General features: G+C 39.3%; 2 protein-coding genes across 4 annotated transcripts; one reads left to right on the plus strand and one right to left on the minus strand.

The window, feature by feature from the left end:
- Positions 1-4,541: 4,541 nt before the first annotated feature.
- Positions 4,542-9,932, plus strand: rdh20 (retinol dehydrogenase 20). The gene is given in 5 exon segments (XM_085407968.1): positions 4,542-5,449; positions 6,274-6,370; positions 6,618-6,769; positions 9,554-9,681; positions 9,812-9,932. Coding segments are annotated over 5 exon segments (951 nt in total). The 5' UTR covers positions 4,542-4,996.
- A 2,267-nt stretch (positions 9,933-12,199) lies between these two features.
- stau1 (staufen double-stranded RNA binding protein 1) lies at positions 12,200-21,092 on the minus strand. Of its 3 annotated transcripts, none has more exons than XM_085406975.1 (15): positions 20,905-21,092; positions 18,070-18,349; positions 17,689-17,810; positions 17,449-17,605; positions 17,184-17,340; positions 16,904-17,075; positions 16,699-16,794; positions 16,338-16,550; positions 16,108-16,251; positions 15,835-15,981; positions 15,665-15,740; positions 15,267-15,586; positions 15,032-15,154; positions 14,427-14,506; positions 12,200-13,005 (listed from the first exon to the last, which is right to left on the minus strand). In XM_085406975.1, exons 2-15 carry the CDS (start codon positions 18,251-18,253, stop codon positions 12,918-12,920), a joined length of 2,079 nt encoding a protein of 692 aa, XP_085263101.1. In that variant the 5' UTR covers positions 18,254-18,349; positions 20,905-21,092; the 3' UTR covers positions 12,200-12,917. The 3 variants fall into 3 exon arrangements, with proteins under 3 accessions (XP_085263101.1, XP_085263100.1, XP_085263102.1); XM_085406974.1 differs by having other exon boundaries at positions 18,070-18,353; XM_085406976.1 differs by having other exon boundaries at positions 17,184-17,337; positions 18,070-18,353; positions 20,905-21,091.
- Positions 21,093-21,111: the final 19 nt, after the last annotated feature.

Below are 21,111 nucleotides of genomic sequence, written 5' to 3' on the forward strand. Positions count from 1 at the left end.
AGGAATTTGACATTTGTTTTTAAAAAGAAAGTAAAAATGAACATTTGACTTTAAAGGGTTAAGTAGCACACCCTCAATTTGGATATTAACTTTGGGATAATGGAGATGGGTTGTTCCACATCAAATGCATATGTTTTTATTCAAAATACGTACATGCTGTGGAGAACAAGAAGAAAACATTATTTGTAAAGCACTTTAAAACGTTACAAAGTGCTACATGTTCAAGCATGAAGTCAAACATATGGTCATACATTAATTCCAACATGCACACTTTGAATTTTAAAGCATGGCCAAAAATAATGGGAGTGAGATCAAGGAAGACCTATCCTATAAAAATGAACAAGCTTCCAGCCAAACTTGTAGTCTGAGGAAACCCAAGTTTATGTGTTACAACCTCAAAAGTGTTGTCATTTCTGGATGTAAGATAAGAGACAGTAACAGTTAGAAGACCCAGTCTGAAGGCCAAAGCAAGCCATCAAAGATTTCCTAAAAACAGGTAGCTTGTTATGGTCTTAGCAGTATCAGCCCCCTTATCCATCTGTCAGGATCCCCTCTTTCTGTCTTTTCCCTCCATACTTCTCTTTCCTCTCAGGTGGGTAAGTCCCGCTGTTCCTCTGGGACTGGCAATCTCCTCAGTCAAACGCCAACTGAGCTTCATGAAGCACACCTAACCATTTCCTCATCAAGCTTGCTGTGTATTTAACAATCCATTCTTCCACCGATTCCTTTCCAGGCTGTACAGCTACTCAGTGGCAACACAATGATCTAGGTAGACAAGATTTTTTTTTATGCAATGTGTTCTTGCTTACCTTTTTGACTCACCTCTTCTCCTAGTTTTGCTCTCAGTGTGTTGTTTCTATATATCGCACTCATTTCCCCGTGTCTCAGTAGGTGGGTTGGAAAAATTATCTTGTCAAAATATCTCTGCTCAGTACAATTAAAATTATGTCTGCAATAAAGCTTCTAAACCCGCCAACTGTCTCTGAGTCAAAATTTGCTAATTTGGGAATTTATGACACAACTTCTCAAATTTTGCCTGTTGTGAGATTATTAGATATGAATCAAAAGGAGGCCTCACACTTACAGATGCTCCTTTTTTCTTAAGAAGTAAATTAAAAAATGTATGACCCCCCCCCCCCCCACACACACACACACTTGTACTAAAGTAGGTTTTTACAGTGTCCTTGCTTGGAACAGCACTCTGCACAGAAAGTGCCCTTCTCAAAACTGGGACAGGGATTGCATAAACTGAGTGGCTCCTACAGGATTGTCCTGCTCCTGCTGCAGACCTCAGCACAGCCTGACCACTCTGTCTACTCACTCGGCACACGGGACACTGCTGAGGTAAAGAGTATATTGCTGAAAGCGGCAAAGACCAAAACGAGTGTATTTAGAGAATCGTGCATCTGCAGGTCAAGTTGCAATTTGAGTGTCATAAAATCCAAACATTATAAATGAAACAGGCACATAAAGGTGATTTTTGGATACACAGTACTATGTACTGCACACCATAATGTACTGGGGTCAGACACTTCATTGCCTTCTGGCTTTGTAATAATGTAAAACATTCACAAACCCTAAAATTTAGACATTAGTCTCATAAATACTGAGAAAATAATATTCCTCTTTTGAAAAATACCTACCTGGAGATGCAGTTTGAAAGTCCTGGCAACAGTCTGCAGTGATCACAGTAGTATAATCGGTCAGATCTCCATCCTGTACTAATTCATGATGGATCCTGGCCGATGCATCTCAGACCTCCATTAGGACAACCCACTTGGCATACGAGAAATAAATACGCTTGAAGAGAAAAATCAGTGACACACAGTGTTTATGGGAAATGACATCACAACTCCACCCAACACAGCAACAAATTTAAAAAGTTTAATGTACTATGCAATACTTTGAATGACTTTGAAAAAAGGCCAGTCGCTGTTATTCACTCGGGTAGCGTAAAGTAGGACTATTGTCCTGTCAGACTTCTTATCGTTAAACTCAGATTTCCAATTTGCTGCTACAGCAAGAGAAGAAGGAAGGGGTAATGTGTGGACATGAAATATTGGTTATAATCACAACCTCACAACTTTAAGACTCGCCCTGCACTGAAACAGGAAACGTAATGAAAAACAAAGACATGACAGCGTGGCTCATTTTTCTTCTTTTCTTGACTCTAACTTCCTCTATATGTATCCATAAAACTCCAGAGCTCTCAGAGGTATGACCTCATTTATTTGCTGCTCGAGTAAACAGAGAGACAACTCTCGCAGAGTACAGCACCAGGCCAAATAAGTATTATTATCGTTGCAATGCATGTCATAAAAAACACACATTACAGAACTAAAAGATTTTCAAAAGAATATGTTTTATTTTCTAAAGAATGCTTCTCAGACCAAAAGGTCAGATTCACAATGAAATAAGAGGAAATGATATCCATTTGGGAACAAGAGCAGATTTCAGTCAGTTACAATTTCTCCAGTTAGTTTATGATTTTATTGACACAGTGCTGTGAAAAAGCGTTTGCTCCCTTCTTGATTTTTTTCACTTTTTTTGGCTTAGTTATCACATTTAGATGTTTCGAGTAATCAAACAATTAATAATATGAGACGAAGATAACATGAGTGAAAACAAAATGCAGTTTTTAAATGATTATTTTATTTGTTATAGGGGAAAAAGCTATTCAAACCTACCTGGCTCTATGTGGAAAACCATTTGCTCCCTAAACCTATTAAATGGTCATTGCAGCAAGAACTACAGTCAAGTGTTTCCGATAGCTGTCAATGAGTCTTTTACATCACTGTGAGGGAATTTTGGCCCACTCTTCTTTGCAGAATTGTTTTAATTCTTACACATTGGAGATTTTTTTAGCATAAAAAATCCATTTAAAATTAAACTAATGTGCTCTTGGAGGTCATTTTTTGTAGGTCGGCCACAATCCAGGTAGGCTTGGATATCTTTTTTCTCATAAGAAATTAAATCATCATTTAAAAACAGCATTTTGTGTTTATTCCGGTTATCTTTGTCTAATATTAAATTGGTTTGGTGTGAAAGATCTAAGTGTGATAAATATGCAAAAAAAATAAGAAATCACAAAGGAGGAAAGTACTTTGCTCTGATCATTTTAATAAATTATTGATAAATTATTTTCATAGTGATTTTTATATTACTCTACTTATTAGGATAGTAATTATGAAATAAACAACATCTCAATGTTGCCACCCTGTAAAAACCCGACTGGTCATCATTTCCGGTTTTGACATGTGCTCTGTAAATATACTGACTTGACTCAACCTGTCTAACGTCTGCATGGAGAAACCCATGAAACAGGTTTTGCTTGTTATGGTCATTCATCCTGTCCATGCCAACCGGTTATTACTTCATTATATTTGTCTCCATTTCACAACAGGGAACAAAATCTGCTTTACTCAGTTTGTGCTAAAATATATTATATTCAAAGGTTTATTTGCAGTTCACAAAATATTGAAACAGCCCAGTTTTAAATGGCTCACAACAGTAAGGATGCTGAATACTGTTAGAAAATGTATCGTTATCCATGCATGTCCACCAGAGGAAGCAAGCAATGATACACAGCTCTGTACTGGATTGCTAAACCAGCACACTTGACAGAATTTAACATGTTAAATGCTTGTTAGACACAAACTAGTACCAGCTTAAAAAGCAGATTTGCTGTTTAAAAAAGAATTTGATGTAGAAACACATGCACATGGATTTTATCTTACCTTAATTTTGTTTCATAATTTACCCCCCACCACCTCTTTAATTCACATTTCAATATGAGAGCAAATTATGCATAGATTCAAACTGGGGTCATCCATCACAACTAAAGCACTGCTGTGGGATATGCATTGCCTCATGGTAAGTAAATGTTCTTTGTAAATCCTATAAAAATACATATATTAACATTACCTATAAAAAAATGACAAGAAATGGGTTAAAATGGCTATTGGTTGATAAAAGTGGCTCACATGCCAATGCTGAAAGTAAACAAGGCTTGCACTGCTCACCTAGAAAACAAGAACGTGATACACAGCAAGCAGGCTTCATGGGATATAAGTAAGAGTGCAGAGATTTATAGTTCATAGACATTATCTCCTTATGTTCTCATTTAATATGATTCTTGCTGCTCTACTGAGCAGCTGTAGAGCTGGGACCAAATCTTATCACTGAATCGTATCCCTTCACTGAACCAAATTAAGATCTATCTTGCGAGGTAACTGTAACTAACCCTCAGAGCCACTGCTGTCCTTTTGTCTAAGATCTGTGGGAGTTTAGAGGGTTTAGAATATGTTCCTGGACTTTCAGTAAGCTCTTCTTTCTTGTTTGACTAAATCTGTATTATTTCAAAAATGCTAACTACGCCGCACTAATCTTTCGGGTTGCTTGACTCGGGTACAGGTGGAACTGAAAAGTTTATTAACCGAGCTTCTTGTTTCCCCATCACAAATATTTATTAGGATACAATTTAATTACTGATCACTTTGCCTGAAAGCTATATTAATGGAGCTCTGTATTAATGTGAACTAATGATGAAAAATCACCTGTCTCTATTATCCATTTAATAATTTGTCTCCATCATTTAAAGCAGTGCCTCACCACCTCTCACTTTCAGCCAATGTTACTGTATGCATACATAAAAAAAAAGATATTTTACATAAAGTATTCAAAGTATTTACTGAGGTGCATTTGTTAGTATTTGTCAGCTGTGAACTTTAAAAGGTTAAACCTGAACTCGCTGCAAAGCTGTTGGTCCACATTTTTTCATCTATAATAATTCATACATTTACAGCTTAGGAGCTCAAGTTATTTCCTCTAATCTGGGAGGAGAGTATTTAGCCACAGTTGAAGACTGAGGGTCACAGGAGGAGGAAAGCACCAACTTGGTTGTAGGACAGGTAGGAAAATACACCTTTTCAGGTAACAGGGGTAAAGTCTGAGCTTCTGTAGGGTAAAAAAACAACAAAAAAACAAACAAACCAAAATGATCTTTCTAATGGACCTCCAGATGATGCTGCTGGATGTCATTTACTTCATCCTGAGAAATTCTTTGCGGGTTATCTTGCCTCCATGCACCAAGCCCATTGATGGCGAGCTGGTGCTCATAACCGGATCAGGCAGTGGCCTGGGCCGTCTCTTTGCTCTGGAATTCACCAAGCAAGGGGCAGAAGTGGTGCTGTGGGACATTAATAGCAATTCCAATGAGCAGACAGCCAAGCTGGTGCATGAGATGGGGGGAAAGGCGTACACCTACGCAGTGGACTTAACCAGCCGGGAAGATGTGTACCGCAACGCAGAGCTTATGAGAAAGGACCTTGGCCGGGACGTTACAATACTAGTGAACAATGCTGGAGTGGTGGCTGGGAAGCGCATCCTAGACTGTCCTGATGAGCTGATTGAGAGGACTATGAAAGTCAACTGTCATGCTCTGTTCTAGGTGAGAACTCAATGTTTAAAATCAAATGTATAGAAGACATTTCCCCAGTCACATCTGAAGCAATGAAGCTTCTTATTTGAGTGGTTTAACAGTCCAGATTTACTTCATCTTTCCAACTTTCTTGTTAGCTGGATATACTTGTAGATGCCAGTGTATCACAAAATTTTAGATGCTAAGCTTTGGGGCTTATCATAGCTTCTTTTCTTTTCTTTTTTCTAACTTGATTATCCAGAGCAATACTGTGTTTTTTATGAGTATGGTCAAAAGAAAATGTGTTCCTGTCTAAATATGCAACTATCATTGCAAACTACTGATCAGAAATCAATCAAGGTCACTAACCATGCACATCCAGAAGATAAATGCTGAAAGTTAATCAGCTGTGAAAATGCCAAACGCTGGAACAAAAGGCAGAATGGTTTAGCAGCACATCACAGACAATACGCATTACACAATCAAATCATAGCACATCTTTGGCCAGTAACTTTTACCGACTAAGAATCAGAGAGCTGGAATTCTTTCTTTTGGATTTCATACTGGATAATCTTTTTACAGTCGGCTGTACACAGAGCATGTTATTGAGGGACACTTGAAATGTAAAATTGCTTTGCGTCAAGAGCATTATCCCATTCACCCTATGGACTAGCAACTTTGACGTCAATCCTCTTATTAACAAGGTGCTTGTGCAACGTAAGCTACACATAATAACCTACACATCGAACAGTATTTAAGTCACATTTAACAACACTGCACAGTTTGTTGCCTCATTCCATTTTGCTGCTATGACAATGCATGTTTGTCTGGTTGTTCCTATGTGTGGGCCTCAGACAGTGAAGGCTTTCCTCCCCCAAATGAAGGCCCTGAATCACGGACACATCGTGACCATTGCCAGCGTCCTCTGTCTCTTCAGCACAGCTTGTGTGGAGATGAGCCAATGCAGGAGAAATACCGCTACAATAAGTCTATATGAGAATATAACTAATAAGAATATGGCAGCTTTATTATTGTGTTTTACACTGTTCTCTCACAAAGTCCCAAAATCAAGTAACACATTAAAATGCATATAACGGCACTGGCAGTCAAAGCAGGGCTGGCAAATCACAAATAATGAATATTCAGCATCTTTAAAAGCAGCGTGAATAAGCTCTGATGGATAGATTTTCTTTGTGGTAGGATTACTGTGCCAGCAAGTTTGCTGCAGTGGGCTTCCATGAGTCTCTGGCCCACGAGCTGCTGTCTGAGGAGGTAGAAGGAGTGAAGACAACCCTTGTGTGTCCCTACATCGTGGACACGGGCATGTTTGAAGGCTGCAAGATAAGGTATGCCAACATAATAATCATATACAGTTAAGGTCCAAAAACTATGGTGAGTGAAACAATTTTCATAAATTTGGCTCTCTTTCATGAAACAGTGACGATGTGACAAGAGTGCAGACTCAACCTTAAATCAAGGCATTTAACTAAAACATTGCATTAACTGTTGAGGAATTACTGCCATTTTTATCCAGAGTCCCCTATTTTCTGTTAATTGGAAATATCACTGAAGACAACAAGGCTATTTTTCTGTAATTCTTTATTTCTTTTCCTTTTTTCCTATTAATTAGATGGTAAAAGGTCTAGCGTTGACTCTCGAGGTAGTATTTTGAATCTAGAAGCTATATATGTGAACAAGTAAAAGAGAAATTAAAAACAAAACAAAAATCCATCACAGGCCAACTCAACAGTTTGGTACACTCAGGAACATTAAAATAAGATAAAACACACACAGGTTTATTTTTTAGGTTTATCTCTATCCATCTATGTAGAAGACTACAGCAAAGAGAAAATATAGAGTTCCCTAGAAAGTATGAACAATTCATCACCCTCAGCAAGAGCTAAATTTTGATCTAATTATTAGTTACTGTTAATCTCAAAGCATGTCTGTGTACTGTCTTCATCCACTCACCCCCAACCGGCCGCGGCACTCGCTGATCCTGGTTCTGCTGGAGGTTTCTTCCTGTTAAAAGGGAGTTTTTACTTCCCATTGTTGCCAAAGCGCTTGCTCATAGGAGACCATATGATTGTTGGGGTTTTCCCTGTTTTCTTTGTATTACTGTAAGGTCTTTACCTTAGAATATAAAAGTAAAGGGTGTTGTGATTTGGTGCTATATAAATAAAACGGGACTCATTTGAACTGAAAATTGAATTGAACTGAGAATTTAATTGGTTATTAAAAATTAAAGGTCTGTATTTCAGTTGTAGCTTGCCATGTGAAAAATTATGAAAACTGTGTCACTGACAATCCTAACATGTTTACTCCTAACTCTAAATTTATTTTGAGTGTCATAGTTTAGACACAAACAAGGAGAGTTTAGTCTGTAGACCTGAATATACCTCACTCACATACACATACAGACTGATCATTCTTTGAGGGTCCATCATACAGGAAGTGCAGAATTATTAGGCAAATGAGTATTTTGTCCACATCATCCTCTTCATGCATGTTGTCTTACTCCAAGCTGTATAGGCTCGAAAGCCTACTACCAATTAAGCATATTAGGTGATGTGCATCTCTGTAATGAGAAGGGGTGTGGTCTAATGACATCAACACCCTATATCAGGTGTGCATAATTATTAGGCAATGTCCTTTCCTTTGGCAAAATGGGTCAAAAGAAGGACTTGACAGGCTCAGAAAAGTCAAAAATAGTGAGATATCTTGCAGAGGGATGCAGCAGTCTCAAAATTGCAAAGCTTCTGAAGCGTGATCATCGAACAATCAAGCGTTTCATTCAAAATAGTCAACAGGGTCGCAAGAAGCGTGTGGAAAAACCAAGGCGCAAAATAACTGCCCATGAACTGAGAAAAGTCAAGCGTGCAGCTGCCAAGATGCCACTTGCCACCAGTTTGGCCATATTTCAGAGCTGCAACATCACTGGAGTGCCCAAAAGCACAAGGTGTGCAATACTCAGAGACATGGCCAAGGTAAGAAAGGCTGAAAGACGACCACCACTGAACAAGACACACACGCTGAAACGTCAAGACTGGGCCAAGAAATATCTCAAGACTGGTTTTTCTAAGGTTTTATGGACTGATGAAATGAGAGTGAGTCTTGATGGGCCAGATGGATGGACCCGTGGCTGGATTGGTAAAGGGCAGAGAGCTCCAGTCCAACTCAGACGCCAGCAAGGTGGAGGTGGAGTACTGGTTTGGGCTGGTATCATCAAAGATGAGCTTGTGGGGCCTTTTCGGGTCGAGGATGGAGTCAAGCTCAACTCCCAGTCCTACTGCCAAGACACCTTCTTCAAGCAGTGGTACAGGAAGAAGTCTGCATCCTTCAAGAAAAACATGATTTTCATGCAGGACAATGCTCCATCACACGCGTCCAAGTACTCCACAGCGTGGCTGGCAAGAAAGGGTATAAAAGAAGAAAAACTAATGACATGGCCACCTTGTTCACCTGATCTGAACCCCATTGAGAACCTGTGGTCCATCATCAAATGTGAGATTTACAAGGAGGGAAAACAGTACACCTCTCTGAACAGTGTCTGGGAGGCTGTGGTTGCTGCTGCATGCAATGTTGATGGTGAACAGATCAAAACACTGACAGGATCCATGGATGGCAGGCTTTTGAGTGTCCTTGCAAAGAAAGGTGGCTATATTGGTCGCTGATTTGTTTTTGTTTTGTTTTTGAATGTCAGAAATGTATATTTGTGAATGTGGAGATGTTATATTGGTTTCACTGGTAAAAATAAATAATTGAAATGGGTATATATTTGTTTTTTGTTAAGTTGTCTAATAATTATGCACAGTAATAGTCACCTGCACACACAGATATCCCCCTAAAATAGCTAAAACTAAAAACAAACTAAAAACTACTTCCAAAAACATTCAGCTTTGATATTAATGAGTTTTTTGGGTTCATTGAGAACATGGTTGTTGTTCAATAATAAAATTATTCCTCAAAAATACAACTTGCCTAATAATTCTGCACTCCCTGTAGAAGGCTAAATCCAATTTTGCTCTTAAACGGACAAAAAAATGTCCTCAAATACTCAATGACACAACCTATGTATGAGTCTATTGCTAATGTTTCATGTTGCTTGATATTTTAAATGTTCCTTGATGTTAGGAAGTGGAACTGCTCCTGCCCCCTCTGGAGCCCCAGTATTGTGTTGAGCAGGCTATGAACGCTATCCTGGTAAACCAGCCATTAGTGTGTATCCCTCGCCTCACCTACCTGCCTGTTCTTTTCAGAGCGTGAGTCTCACAACCTTCACATTTTCCAGATACTAAATAAAGATGAATGCTTTTCGAAAATGTCCTTTTCTATCCATTTTCAACAGCTGATTACGGTATTTAAGCTTCTACTGTCTTTGTTCTTTTTCAGGTTGTTGCCATGGGAATCTAACGTGACCACTTATCGCTTCATGGGTTCTGACAAGTGCATGTACCCCTTTATTGAAACCACGAAAAAACAAGTGACAAATGGCTCTGTTGCAGTCGCCTAGTCATACATTTTTACACAAAGAAACAACTTTAGGAGTACAAATGTTAACAATACCTTCAAAGGTATTTCAAAGGGTCCACAATACATCAGACAGGACAAAAAAAAAAGAAAGAAAAAAATGTGGGTTTTGTGAACAACAGGCCAAATTGTCCATCTGCAGCCATGAGTCAGTCAAATGGATATAATAAAACAGACTTTACATTTTCAGGCTGATCATTTGGAAGTCTGTACTGGATGACAACTCAGCCAAGTAGTCATCAGCCTCCAAGAAGATTTCAATAATGCTCATATGAAATGTAATGTGCCCTTGAAATGTTTTCACCATAAATCTGTGAAATGCCCAAACAGTGATTAAATCCTACACTGATCGAAATGGGAAAGCTTCTTTAATAGCTGTTATGCAATCCTCTATACTCTGTTATATTCACATATAATAAAATGACCTAAAACAACACCTACAAATGCTGTTAGAACACAGCAAGCGACGCGTCTGGTGCATTGTTTTCCTGTAAAGATCATAAACTGTAAGCAAGAAAAAGTAAGTAACACTGCAAAAGGGGAATTTTATTAATCTTTCTCTATGTAGACCAAGAATAATAACTTTAATAATAATGTGTCTAGTATTTATGACGTATGACTTACATATAAAAATATGTAATCAGAATCAGAATCAGAATTGTCAGAATAAGAACTGTCCCTTCTAGAAAAAAGATGCTTAGCTCCACTGACTGAATGCTAATATGGACTTTTGAGTGGAAAATTCTGGACAAACTGCACTTGCAGATCATGCATGTATGAGTGCACGTGTAGTTTACGTAGCAGAAGAAGGCTAAAAAGTATTGCTAATCTCACAAGACAGAAGTGACACTTCTGTCTTGTGAGATTAGCAATACTAATCACAGTCACTGGACAAACATTCTCTAATTTTATGCAAGTGAACGAGTATGACTAACGATGAAACATTTCCTGCAGCACAATGTGGTGTTGTAAATGTCTCTGGTCATAATTCCCAGAATGAGCTCTTGTTTGTGCACTCAAGGAAGAACAACTGAAAAGTCTTGGATGAGAAGATTCAGATCATACACGTTTGTTTTTATGAAGCAAATATTTGGTTATAACGCAACAAACGATTGCGTACGATACTGTAAAACTAACCCTGAATTCAATTAGCAGAATCAATATTTATTCAGATATAGATTTACTGTAATGATACCTTCAACCACTGAATGGGACATTAAAGGTGCAATAAAAGCAATTTAAAGTATTTTCTATAAAAATGTTAGCAAGCTATAGCCATGTTTATTGTAACCTCAGTTTCCTGCTCATAGTGTCTTAGTCTTCTGTTGTCGTAGCCCATCTGCTTCAGTGCTCCATGTGCTGTGTATTCAGAGGTGTCTTTGACGCATGCAGAGCGATCCAGCGTTTTCAATGGAGCAAATGTTTCATCAGTCATCCAAGTGACTTCTTCAGTCTCAGCAGCGTACAGGTTGCCGAGAACTTATTTGCACAAGCTTAGTTTCTTGATTTGCATATTAACAATCATGAAACTAAGCCCATGGCTCATTGTTATGCAATGGTGCTAGTTTTGGTCATTATGCAAATGCACTGTTTATAAGATTTGGGAAACCTGCAGTCAGCTGGGACTCAAGATGTCATTTGGATGAGTGATTAAACGCTCCTCTGACTGAAAACGCTCTGTTGTCATGAACAGAATCAACTTTCAGGCAATATGTTCAGACGTGATCATCTGCATGTGGTTATTTGAGTTACTTCCGCTGGCCTATCAGCTCCGAGAAGTCTGGCCATTTTCACCTGACCTCTGGTATCAAAAAGGCTTTTTCACCCAGAAAACTGCCCCTTACTGGATATTTTCTCTTTTTCAGTAAACAACTTGCTACGAAATAGTTATTTGCTGCAGATGATGTTGACGGTATCATAAACAGTTGAATATTGAGTCAATTTTATGTTCTACCTAAATAAACTGTCCAATCAGGGCATATTAGACAATATATACCCCCTTGATACCAGTTTATGAAATGTTCACTCCGTGCGTGCTTGCTGCAGGGGCTTTATTTACATTTTTTTAAACATCAAAAAAAATGAATCACCAAAATATGCAATCTGCCCAGAGATTCACAAGATTTAGCATATGTGAAGGATATTAAAGAGTTAGTATATCTGTAACAACTCTTAAATTGGCCAACATCAGTGCAAAATCATAATCGAGCACACCTCTATACATTACAAAGAAAGAGACAAAATGGCAAATCTTAGTTTTGTGCATGTAAGCACATTTAATTACCATGGGGAGCAGAAAGAGTAGGGAGAGTTTGACATAAGGGAGGAAAAGGGATTTTCAAGGAAACTGGTGCAACAGGGAAACATCCCTGCCACACACAGATTCGACAAGATCACATTACAACACGCTACATTTAGTCACAGATTCTTCCCAGCCCTACATGGTAATGTTGATAACACTTCACTTGTGGTTGTTGATATAAAGCACTCTAGGAAAATCAGAGGTTCGCCAGCTGCACCCTAGACAAAGATCTAAACCATATTGAGAATATTCTTTAATGAACTACCTCTGCAGGGGACAAAACGTAAAACACTTAAAAACAAGAGTTAGCAGTTCTCACAAAGAGTAAACAAGTTCTATGCAAAATAAAGAGTTCACAGTAAATCACTTCTTCCTTTTTCTCCTCCCCTTATCAAGCACCCCTCCTCCCAATTGATTGGCTAGGATGCAGCTACTTTTTTTTCCCTACAAAGCAACAGAAAAATAATGTGTACAATTAAACAACATCAAGGAGGATAGTCTATTTTTCCTATTAATCTTGTTTAACTGTGAACATTTTGTAACGGTGAATATGAACAGTGATGGTTTAGAGTCTACAGAGTCCAAAGTTTCCTGTAGCCTTCTAAATCTGACTAAGAACACAGTGTCTGAGTTTTCTCTAGTGCTTTTACAACCAAACCTCATAATCTAAACAGTGCCATCCAGGGTCTGTGCCAATGTGCTTGAGTTAGCCTGTTTGATGTGCAAGTCCCCTTCAATTTCTTGTTTGCCACACCTGCGGAAAATAAAAAATTATTAACTTAGCTGAGCTCTCACATAACACTCTTTTTTTTGTCTCCATACACAAGTGTTTATTGAAGTGGAATATATTCACTTCATTTTTAAAAATAACATGGAAGAATTTACATGTGACAATTCTGTTGTGTTTACAGAGCCCCGCATCATTTAACATCTAACAAGATGTGGCGTTTACTTCTTTCTACACCCCTTATAAGCTCAGTAACACAATAAAAGACAGAAACCTCTTTGTGAGTTGCATTTGCTGCACAACTAGCAGTTGCGGCACCACTTTCGATCAGAGGGTATCGGCACAGGTTGCCTGATGAGAGGCAACCTGTCTCCAAAAATTTGTGGTGTGATTTTGACTGTGGTCACTCTCAGAGAGATGTATTATTTGTTATTTGTCACCAAAGCCTAATTTAAAAACATAGAAAGATTGCTAACATGTTGCAATCAGAGTCAGTCTGCACCGACTGGACTTAACTACTTGCCAGTTGGTGTATTCTGGTTATACTCTGATCTAAAAGCAAAGCTGCTGAGCGTCTATGTAAGTTTGCATTTAAATCCCCATCCAAGTTATTTCTACATTTCTATTTCAAATTTATAAGGTTCGGGCTGAATATAGACAGTTAATGTCAATTTCTATGCATGTATAAAGGGATAGAGTTGCAAACATTTTCCATTTTCACCAATTTATCACAGTTAATATTGTATTATCACAGACAGATTGCACGTAATTGCCAGCTTGACCCTGTTCAACTGAAAACTGATCGCAGACTGACTCCATACTCACACACCAAAATTGCTTTGAAGACCGCAGCTGACTAACAAGTGGCTCAAACCTGGTCCTGGGTTTCAAACCAATCATTTCCAAGGTAACAAGGTCACAAGTTCATCACACATAATCTTTGGTTGCATCTCCAACCACTGTTTAGTGTCACTATTAGCATAAAAAAAGCATCAGACGTCCAGATTTTCTTCTTCTTTTTTTTTGAACCATCCCACACACACTCTTCCTCCTTGAACAATCTAAATACACGAACCCCAAGGATGTATTCTCGTGCCATCTCAAACTTCAACCTCACATCATCTACAATGCAACTCAACTTAATCAGAGAATCAGGTGTGTTATATTGTTAGTCCAATATGTAGATATAGGTAAAGTTCCCTTCTCTATAACACTACACCACCAAAACCTCTTTTCACTCTCATTTTTACTTTTCAGATCTAACAGACATCTATGCAAACTGACATCACTGTATGTGATTCATCAGATTTTGGACAGCTGCATTTGTCTGAAGGTTTTATTTAACTCTTTCCTGACTGGAACAAGAGAAAATGAGGTTTTTAAAGACGTAACAGCAATGAAAATGTAAATGTTTTACAAGTTGAAAGGCAGTGTTTCTCATAGCTTACCCAGAAACTGGTCCATTTCCTGTCCTTTCGTTTGACTGCTGGTCCAACTCTGAGAGCAACTTCAATATGTTCAGTGCAGCCTAAAAAAATAAGCAACAGTATGCGTTATCTGAGCTGTAACCTGAAAAGTATGAGTCTTGGAAGTCTTACTGTCTTGGAAGAAGCAACAAAAAGGAATGGGAGTGCATGAAGCAGCTGGCTTATACAGCCCCTATTTTGGAAACGGCTGGCCTAAAGCCTTTGTAATGTGTCATCATGACATTAACAGCAATCGTGTGCCTTTTGGTCACACTTGCACGACTCCACACAAGATTTATTCCAAATCCTCTTCATGGAAAGTTGCTGGGATAAAGTTAGGAATTATTAAACGTGTTTTTCTGTTAGTAGCAAGGGCTCGGGACTTGCACACTGAGAAAGAAACCCGTATTACCTTTGAAAGCTCCCTCTTCCACTCACGAAATAAATATTTAACAAATGATTATTATACATCAACAGCTGACTATACCCCCCATCACTGAAAATATATTTCCCTGATCACTATTGTGGCTCACTCACAAAGGGCGTCAATGAGTGTTAAATCTGTAGTTTCTGAAATAAATACTCACCATATCATGACAGGATTCTACATCTTTCCCAATCCCATGACTGATGAGCGGTGGCTGGGAGGAGCAGTTAATCAGTGACACAAACTCATTCTTATTGTTTTTGGGAAAATCCTTGTATTCCACCTGCAAGCAGATGATACATTTTAAATTATTTATACTAATTTGTACCATAAAAAACAATTTATACAATTCAAACTGAATAATTAAGCTCATGAAAGTCAAACCCATTGTTTACCTGTAGACCCTGCACAGATGCCAGATAGCCGAGCTGTTCCGAGGGCCTGGTTAGGGGGCCGTGGGGCAGTTGATTCATGTTATTTTTAGTCTTCAGGATAGTCTCTGCAGTCAGTGATGTCCCAGCATAAAGCAGCTCGTTGGCAATCATGGCAGTGATCGTGGTCTTGCCTGGGTTGGGTATACTTCGACTGTAGTCCTTGGCCTGGGATCCTTGGCAGGCCCCAACTGCTTGTGCCACCTCAGGCATCATGGGCAGGATCCCTGCAGGCAGCTGCTGGTGGCTCAGGTAAGGCAGGCGGAAGTCCTCCTCCTTGGAACCTTTTGAACAAAAGGCTCCAAGGTTAATGATTTTCTTCATGATTGTTAATAGTTTTTTATTTTCCCATCAAGTCTTACCCAGTGTCCCCTCCTCTACAGAACCAGGTTCGTAGAAGGTCACTTTGCGCCCATCACCTGGCTTTTTCACTGGGGTCTAAATATAACAACAATTTTACTATATAAATATAATATAAACATTGGCCACCTAACTTATTTATGAGACTTTCCTGAGAAGGTCTAAGCAGTACCTTTTCATCAGTTTTGAGTGCCGGTTTTGGGGGTTGAGGCTGAGGCACTTTATACCCCAAGAGCTCCAGCATTTTCTCTGCTGCGTTCCTCTTGGCCACCTTCTTGCTGGGTCCCATTCCCTCTGCAGACTGCCCACACACAGTAACCTGGACCAGAATAAACAGATGGAAAAGATGAACGAAATGAGAAATTAACAAGCGGAGACAGAGGAAAGCAGAGACAGATGTTGCATAAGTGCTGCTGCCAGCATGCCTCGGCTGCAGCTGACTCACCTGCATGACAAACTCCCTGCGCCGTGGCAGCCCTCTCTCTGTCACCATGCTATACTCCGGCTCCTTCTCCTTCTTGGCCTGCTGGATCTGAGCCAAGCGGCTGATGGGATTCATTCCCTGTCCATATTCTGGACTGGTCTGCAGCTGTTGGCACGACAGGTTAATGATTGCTTAAGGAAGCCGTTAGGTGTGTAATCACTATCCCAACTCTAGTATAAAACTTGCACTACCTTGATGATAGATTTGGTTTTCTTTTTGATGCGGGGCTGCGTCTTTTCTACACTGGGTATATGGGGTAGTCTCTTCAACTCTCCCAGCACAGCTGCTGCTGCTAGCTTCTTTGCAATCTTTTTACTTTTTCCCTCGCCCTCTCCTGTGAACTCGCCAACTGTAACACGCACTACAAAAGTCTTCATGTGTGGAGGGCCCTCTTCTTTTAAAACCTGGAAAGCAAAAGTGGAAACACCTGATGTAGGGGAGCATTTATTCTATTAAACTCAATAGATTATGGGCAGAAGGAACATGCAGTGGAGTACAAATTGGTGAATGACATAAATCCCCCCCTAAATGATAAATAAAATCCATTTAAACCTCAAAGCTGACAGGTAAGTTGCGTTTAAGTGCAATTTCAAAGACTTGACTGATTTCTGATTTGTTCAGGTTCTCCTCCTCGGGCTCTCCATTCACCTGTCAAAAAAGAGGACATGTTTTAAAAAAAACAAAACAAACAACAACGACAAAAAAACCCCAGAAGCAATAAATATCACAGATGCCGAGTGTGGGCTTCTTTCCTCACCACTGGCAACTGTTGCAGTATTGGCTCCTTCTGCAGTACTTTCAAGGCCTTGGCAGCAGCATCGTGTTTGGCTAACTGCCGCGTTCGTCCTTTCCCAAAAAACTGCTGGCCTCCAATAGAAAGCTCCACATGATATAACATTGGTCCCACAGGAGGAAATGGGTAGTAGTACCTGGATGACAATTGAAGTTAAATACAACCCATTTCCCCCCCATTTCCTCAAAAAAAGAGAGAGAGACAATAAGATTTCTGCTCAGATTTCTAAATGATGCAAACTCACTGTTGCATAGAGCGCTGGTAAGGCCCTGGAGCCCGCACATTGTAGTTGAAGTTTGGTGGTCTCATCCCCGTATATGCGTCGATGGGTTTATAGAGAGGCTTTTTACCAAGTTTGATGCATAGTGCACTCAGCTCTGTAATATGCGTCATGCCATCTGCTTTGAGATAAACAAAAAAAACCAAAAATGAATTCACTGCTTCTATTTTACAAGGTGTTAGCAACAATTAGAAAAGAGAATACAATAAAACCAGTGGGAAGAGCGTACCTTGGTGCTTTCCTGTGCTGCGGGGTGTCCTCACAGTGGGTTTAGGGAGTGTAGTCTCAGCGAGGGCTGATGCAGCAGCGGAATGCTGAGCTTTCTTGATACTGGTCCCCTCTGCCTCCCAATGCTGATCTCCCAGCGTGAGCCTCACTGAGAAAATCTAAAATTGATTCTCCATCATTAGCACAAAGTTGCAGCAGAACAGGACAACAGTAATAATAAAATGATGTGAGCAACTCGTACCTTTGAGTGAGCTGGCCCTTGCTCACAAAGCAGCTTATATTCAGGTTGAATCTTGTTAAAACGGGCTAACTCATTCACCAAACACATAGGGGTCTTCTCTTTAGGGTTTGCCATGTTAGATACTGTTTATGGAAAAGAAAGATCCAAAATTCTCTTTATAACTATCTACAGGAACCATCATAAAGTCTCACAATCTCATACACATACTATCTGGCAAAAGCATTCCAGGTTCTAACAAATTTTTTAACAAAACATTGCAATAAAAGGGGTGTGAGATGCATAATGTGATCATAAAAACTAAACAATAAATCCCAAACTAATTAATTTAAATGCCATCACCGATAAGTAAGCTTTTTGACCAAACAAAATCAGAAAACCTACCTGTGGTGCTATTGTAGGGAGTGGCTGACCCTGCGGGGAGAGCGGAGCTCCTGATGGGCTGGCTGGCGCTCTCTGACGGTAGGGTGCCTGAGGCACAAGGGATGCTGTAGCTAGGCTGTGGCTGCAGGGGGGCAGAAGCAGCGGGCATGGGGCTAGCTGGACACTGAAACTGGAGCTGAGACATCCTCGCTGCTATAGCTAAGTTAACAGTAAGATGAGGTCAAGAATATAAATTTACAGTGGGGGAGGACTGCTGATTGAGGTGATCTGAATGTAGGGTCTACCTGGAAAAAGAGGACATAAGTTTTCAAATAATAAATAACTAGAATATAAGAAAATCTTCATTTTGAAAAAATAAAGCAGCATCAAAACCTTCACAAGAGCAGAAATCCTAGAAGTCAAAGATAAAAGGTGTCAATTGCAGGACTGTTAAACAAAGACTTAAACACCTGAACAATTTACTTACAAGTGAAACAAAAACAGATAAGGGAACCAAGAGTAGCACCGTCCAGCAGTCAATCAGCACTGCTGTACACTAAGCTTAAGTCAACCTAATATTATCAGCTACACTAAAAAAGTAAACAGCACTATGTGAATTTACTATTTATTTTTCTGCATTTTGCAGTTGCCAAAAACAAAATGTTCTTTCTAGCACATTCAATCAGTCAGGAATGCAATGAAGAAAGCCTGGCTTTTTTACAAAACAATTTTTCTTTTTATTCAAGATGTAGAAGAATGTGTTTTCTTTTGATTCAAACTAATGTTTCAATACAGTCCACAGATCTCAAATGTAATGGTAGTGCATTCCATAGTTTGAAGCTGCAACTTTGAAAGCACAGTCTCTCTTTTTTTTAGTCTGGCAATAGGTGTCGAGCAGAAAGACTTGAATTATCTGCACGTTATATAAGGACGAAAGAGTTCACGAATGTAAGCAGGCATTTGATAATGCACATCTCTGAAAGTGATCGCCAAGATTAAAAAAGCAGGATCGCACAAGACTATTAATACTTTCCCCATAAAGACATCATTTGAAAACTTTCCCTGTACCATTAATGACAAGTTTTGAATCTCTGTATATATCAATAAAGATGTGATCTTGGGGCCTTAAGAATAGTTTCGGTAGCTGCCCAGGTAGAGACCACCTGCACCGACTTCTGCCAAACACGCACAGTCATTTTGTTCCATAAGTACGCCTGAAATATGACACAAACTGCTCAGTTCAGAAGAGCTTCAATGGTTACTTCCAGTAATAACTAAAATGTAATCAGCAGCCATGCAGTGCTTTGTGGCATCATTAAAGTCATGAAGGATAGATATTTTTGGAACATTGTGAGGTGAAGAAAAAGAAATGTACAATCAGATATCATCTGCATAACAATATGAAACCCATTTAAGGTGGTTTAAGGGTATAAATACATTTCATTGTAAGTAACAGACATTTGACAGCATAGCATGAAAAAAAAAATCACTCTGGTAGTTAAATACAAATTTTGTGTTCATTTGAGCACTACAGACAATTTGCCAATTTAAAGAAAAGCAGGACAGAAACAGTAATATGTGTTGGTCCCAGCACAGGTCACCCAGTTTGTCTATACTGGGGAGATAACTTTATCAATCAGCCTATAAGAACAGTGTTGTGCCCAAAACGGATTAACAGCCTTTGCCAAAAAGCGATTGGCTGTATTTAAACTGCTAAAAATAACTTGTTGGCCTATACTGTGTAAAACATATGTCAAATGTATCCCTCATGAATGATATCAAGTTATCTTGAGCCACAAACAACATTCCTATCACATGGTAGAATCAGTTTATGGCTATTATATATCCATTTTTAACAAGTTAAAAAGTTTCATTGACAAAACAAAAATGGCTTTTTAAGAGTAATCTGGCCAAGAGGACACCAGAAACTTCAAGAAATATAAAAATAGTTATTTAAAGGTATTTTAAATGGCCAAAAAGGACTGGAAACATGGGAAACAAAAACGCATGGAATCACTGGAAATCACTTTTTGTGCCAAAAAGTGATAATCTGCCAAGTGACCAAGGGAACACCGTAGCCATATAGTGCCTATAATAATACAGCACAGTAATGTTTATTAACAGCATTTTCGCTGCCTTGATCTCACAGTAAGGATGCTGCTGATAAAAACTCAAATCACTTTTTGTTCTCATTCAAACCACAGCTGGGAGGGTCCGTGCTGTCAAAGGGGCCCTGGGAGCCTTCACTAACTGTGATAGAGCAGAACCACCATTTACATGCAACGACTGTAACCTGCATCTCATGCTAAGCATGGTTAAATACAAAAATAATACTAATAATAACTAATTTGTTTAAGAAAAATGTTTACTATTAGCTCGATTTACAACACGAAAAACTGAGGCTAGGTGGTTAGCTGATACAGCCGCTTGCAAACAACCACGATTACTAACTGGTAGGCTTTCTGGACCTGTATATTCGTCAATGATTTGACTAGCTGTGAGCAGCACAAGCTACTGGCAGATAATTCCTAATTAAAATCAGGCCGCCGGGTGGATGTACAAGCTTTACAGGGGAAACATGCTCGCTAACTAGCATATTCGCTACGAAAGGCAGGGGTGGACATGATAGGACAATCTTTGCAAAAAAACAAGACTCGTTGCTGAACAGGTGCTGAGAACAGCAAGACAACGCCCACAACTCACTGACAACAGCACTTGACATGTGTTTATTAAATTAATACATCAGAAAAAAGGGGAGGAAACATCTTGTGTTTAATTCAAAGCGAGTCTGGGAGCACCCGGTGTCACCGCTAGCTAGCTAACGCCGACAAAGTCTGAGCACAAAGTAAAGCTCACCTCGTCGCTCCTTCTGTGCGGTTTTTAGTTACTCCATATGACACGCTGATTTACGGTCGTTTGCTTTTGTTAATGGCCAGTTTGGAGAATCACAGTGCGTTATTTTGATATCGAAATGCGAGCGGTGAGGAGGTGGACATTGGGAAGACAGGGCAAACACTAAAGAGAATGGCACTATCTCGCTTCACTCTGCAGGAAGTGACATCG

Source organism: Rhamphochromis longiceps, linkage group LG5 (genome assembly GCF_057381845.1).
Source record: "Rhamphochromis longiceps isolate RC_006_pf linkage group LG5, R_longiceps_female_GT1.1, whole genome shotgun sequence".
In the NCBI taxonomy this organism is placed as follows: Eukaryota; Metazoa; Chordata; class Actinopteri; order Cichliformes; family Cichlidae; genus Rhamphochromis; species Rhamphochromis longiceps.

Excerpts from the sequence above, each read along its gene's own strand:
- stau1 (XM_085406975.1), bottom strand. The coding sequence starts at position 18,253 with ATGTCTCAGCTCCAGTTTCAGTGTCCAGCTAGCCCCATGCCCGCTGCT. Across the intron at positions 15,155-15,266 it reads CATCTGTGCAGGGTCTACAG|GTGGAATACAAGGATTTTCC; the intron begins GTAAACAATGGG and ends ATCTGCTTGCAG. Across the intron at positions 14,507-15,031 it reads TAGAATCCTGTCATGATATG|GCTGCACTGAACATATTGAA; the intron begins GTGAGTATTTAT and ends TTATTTTTTTAG.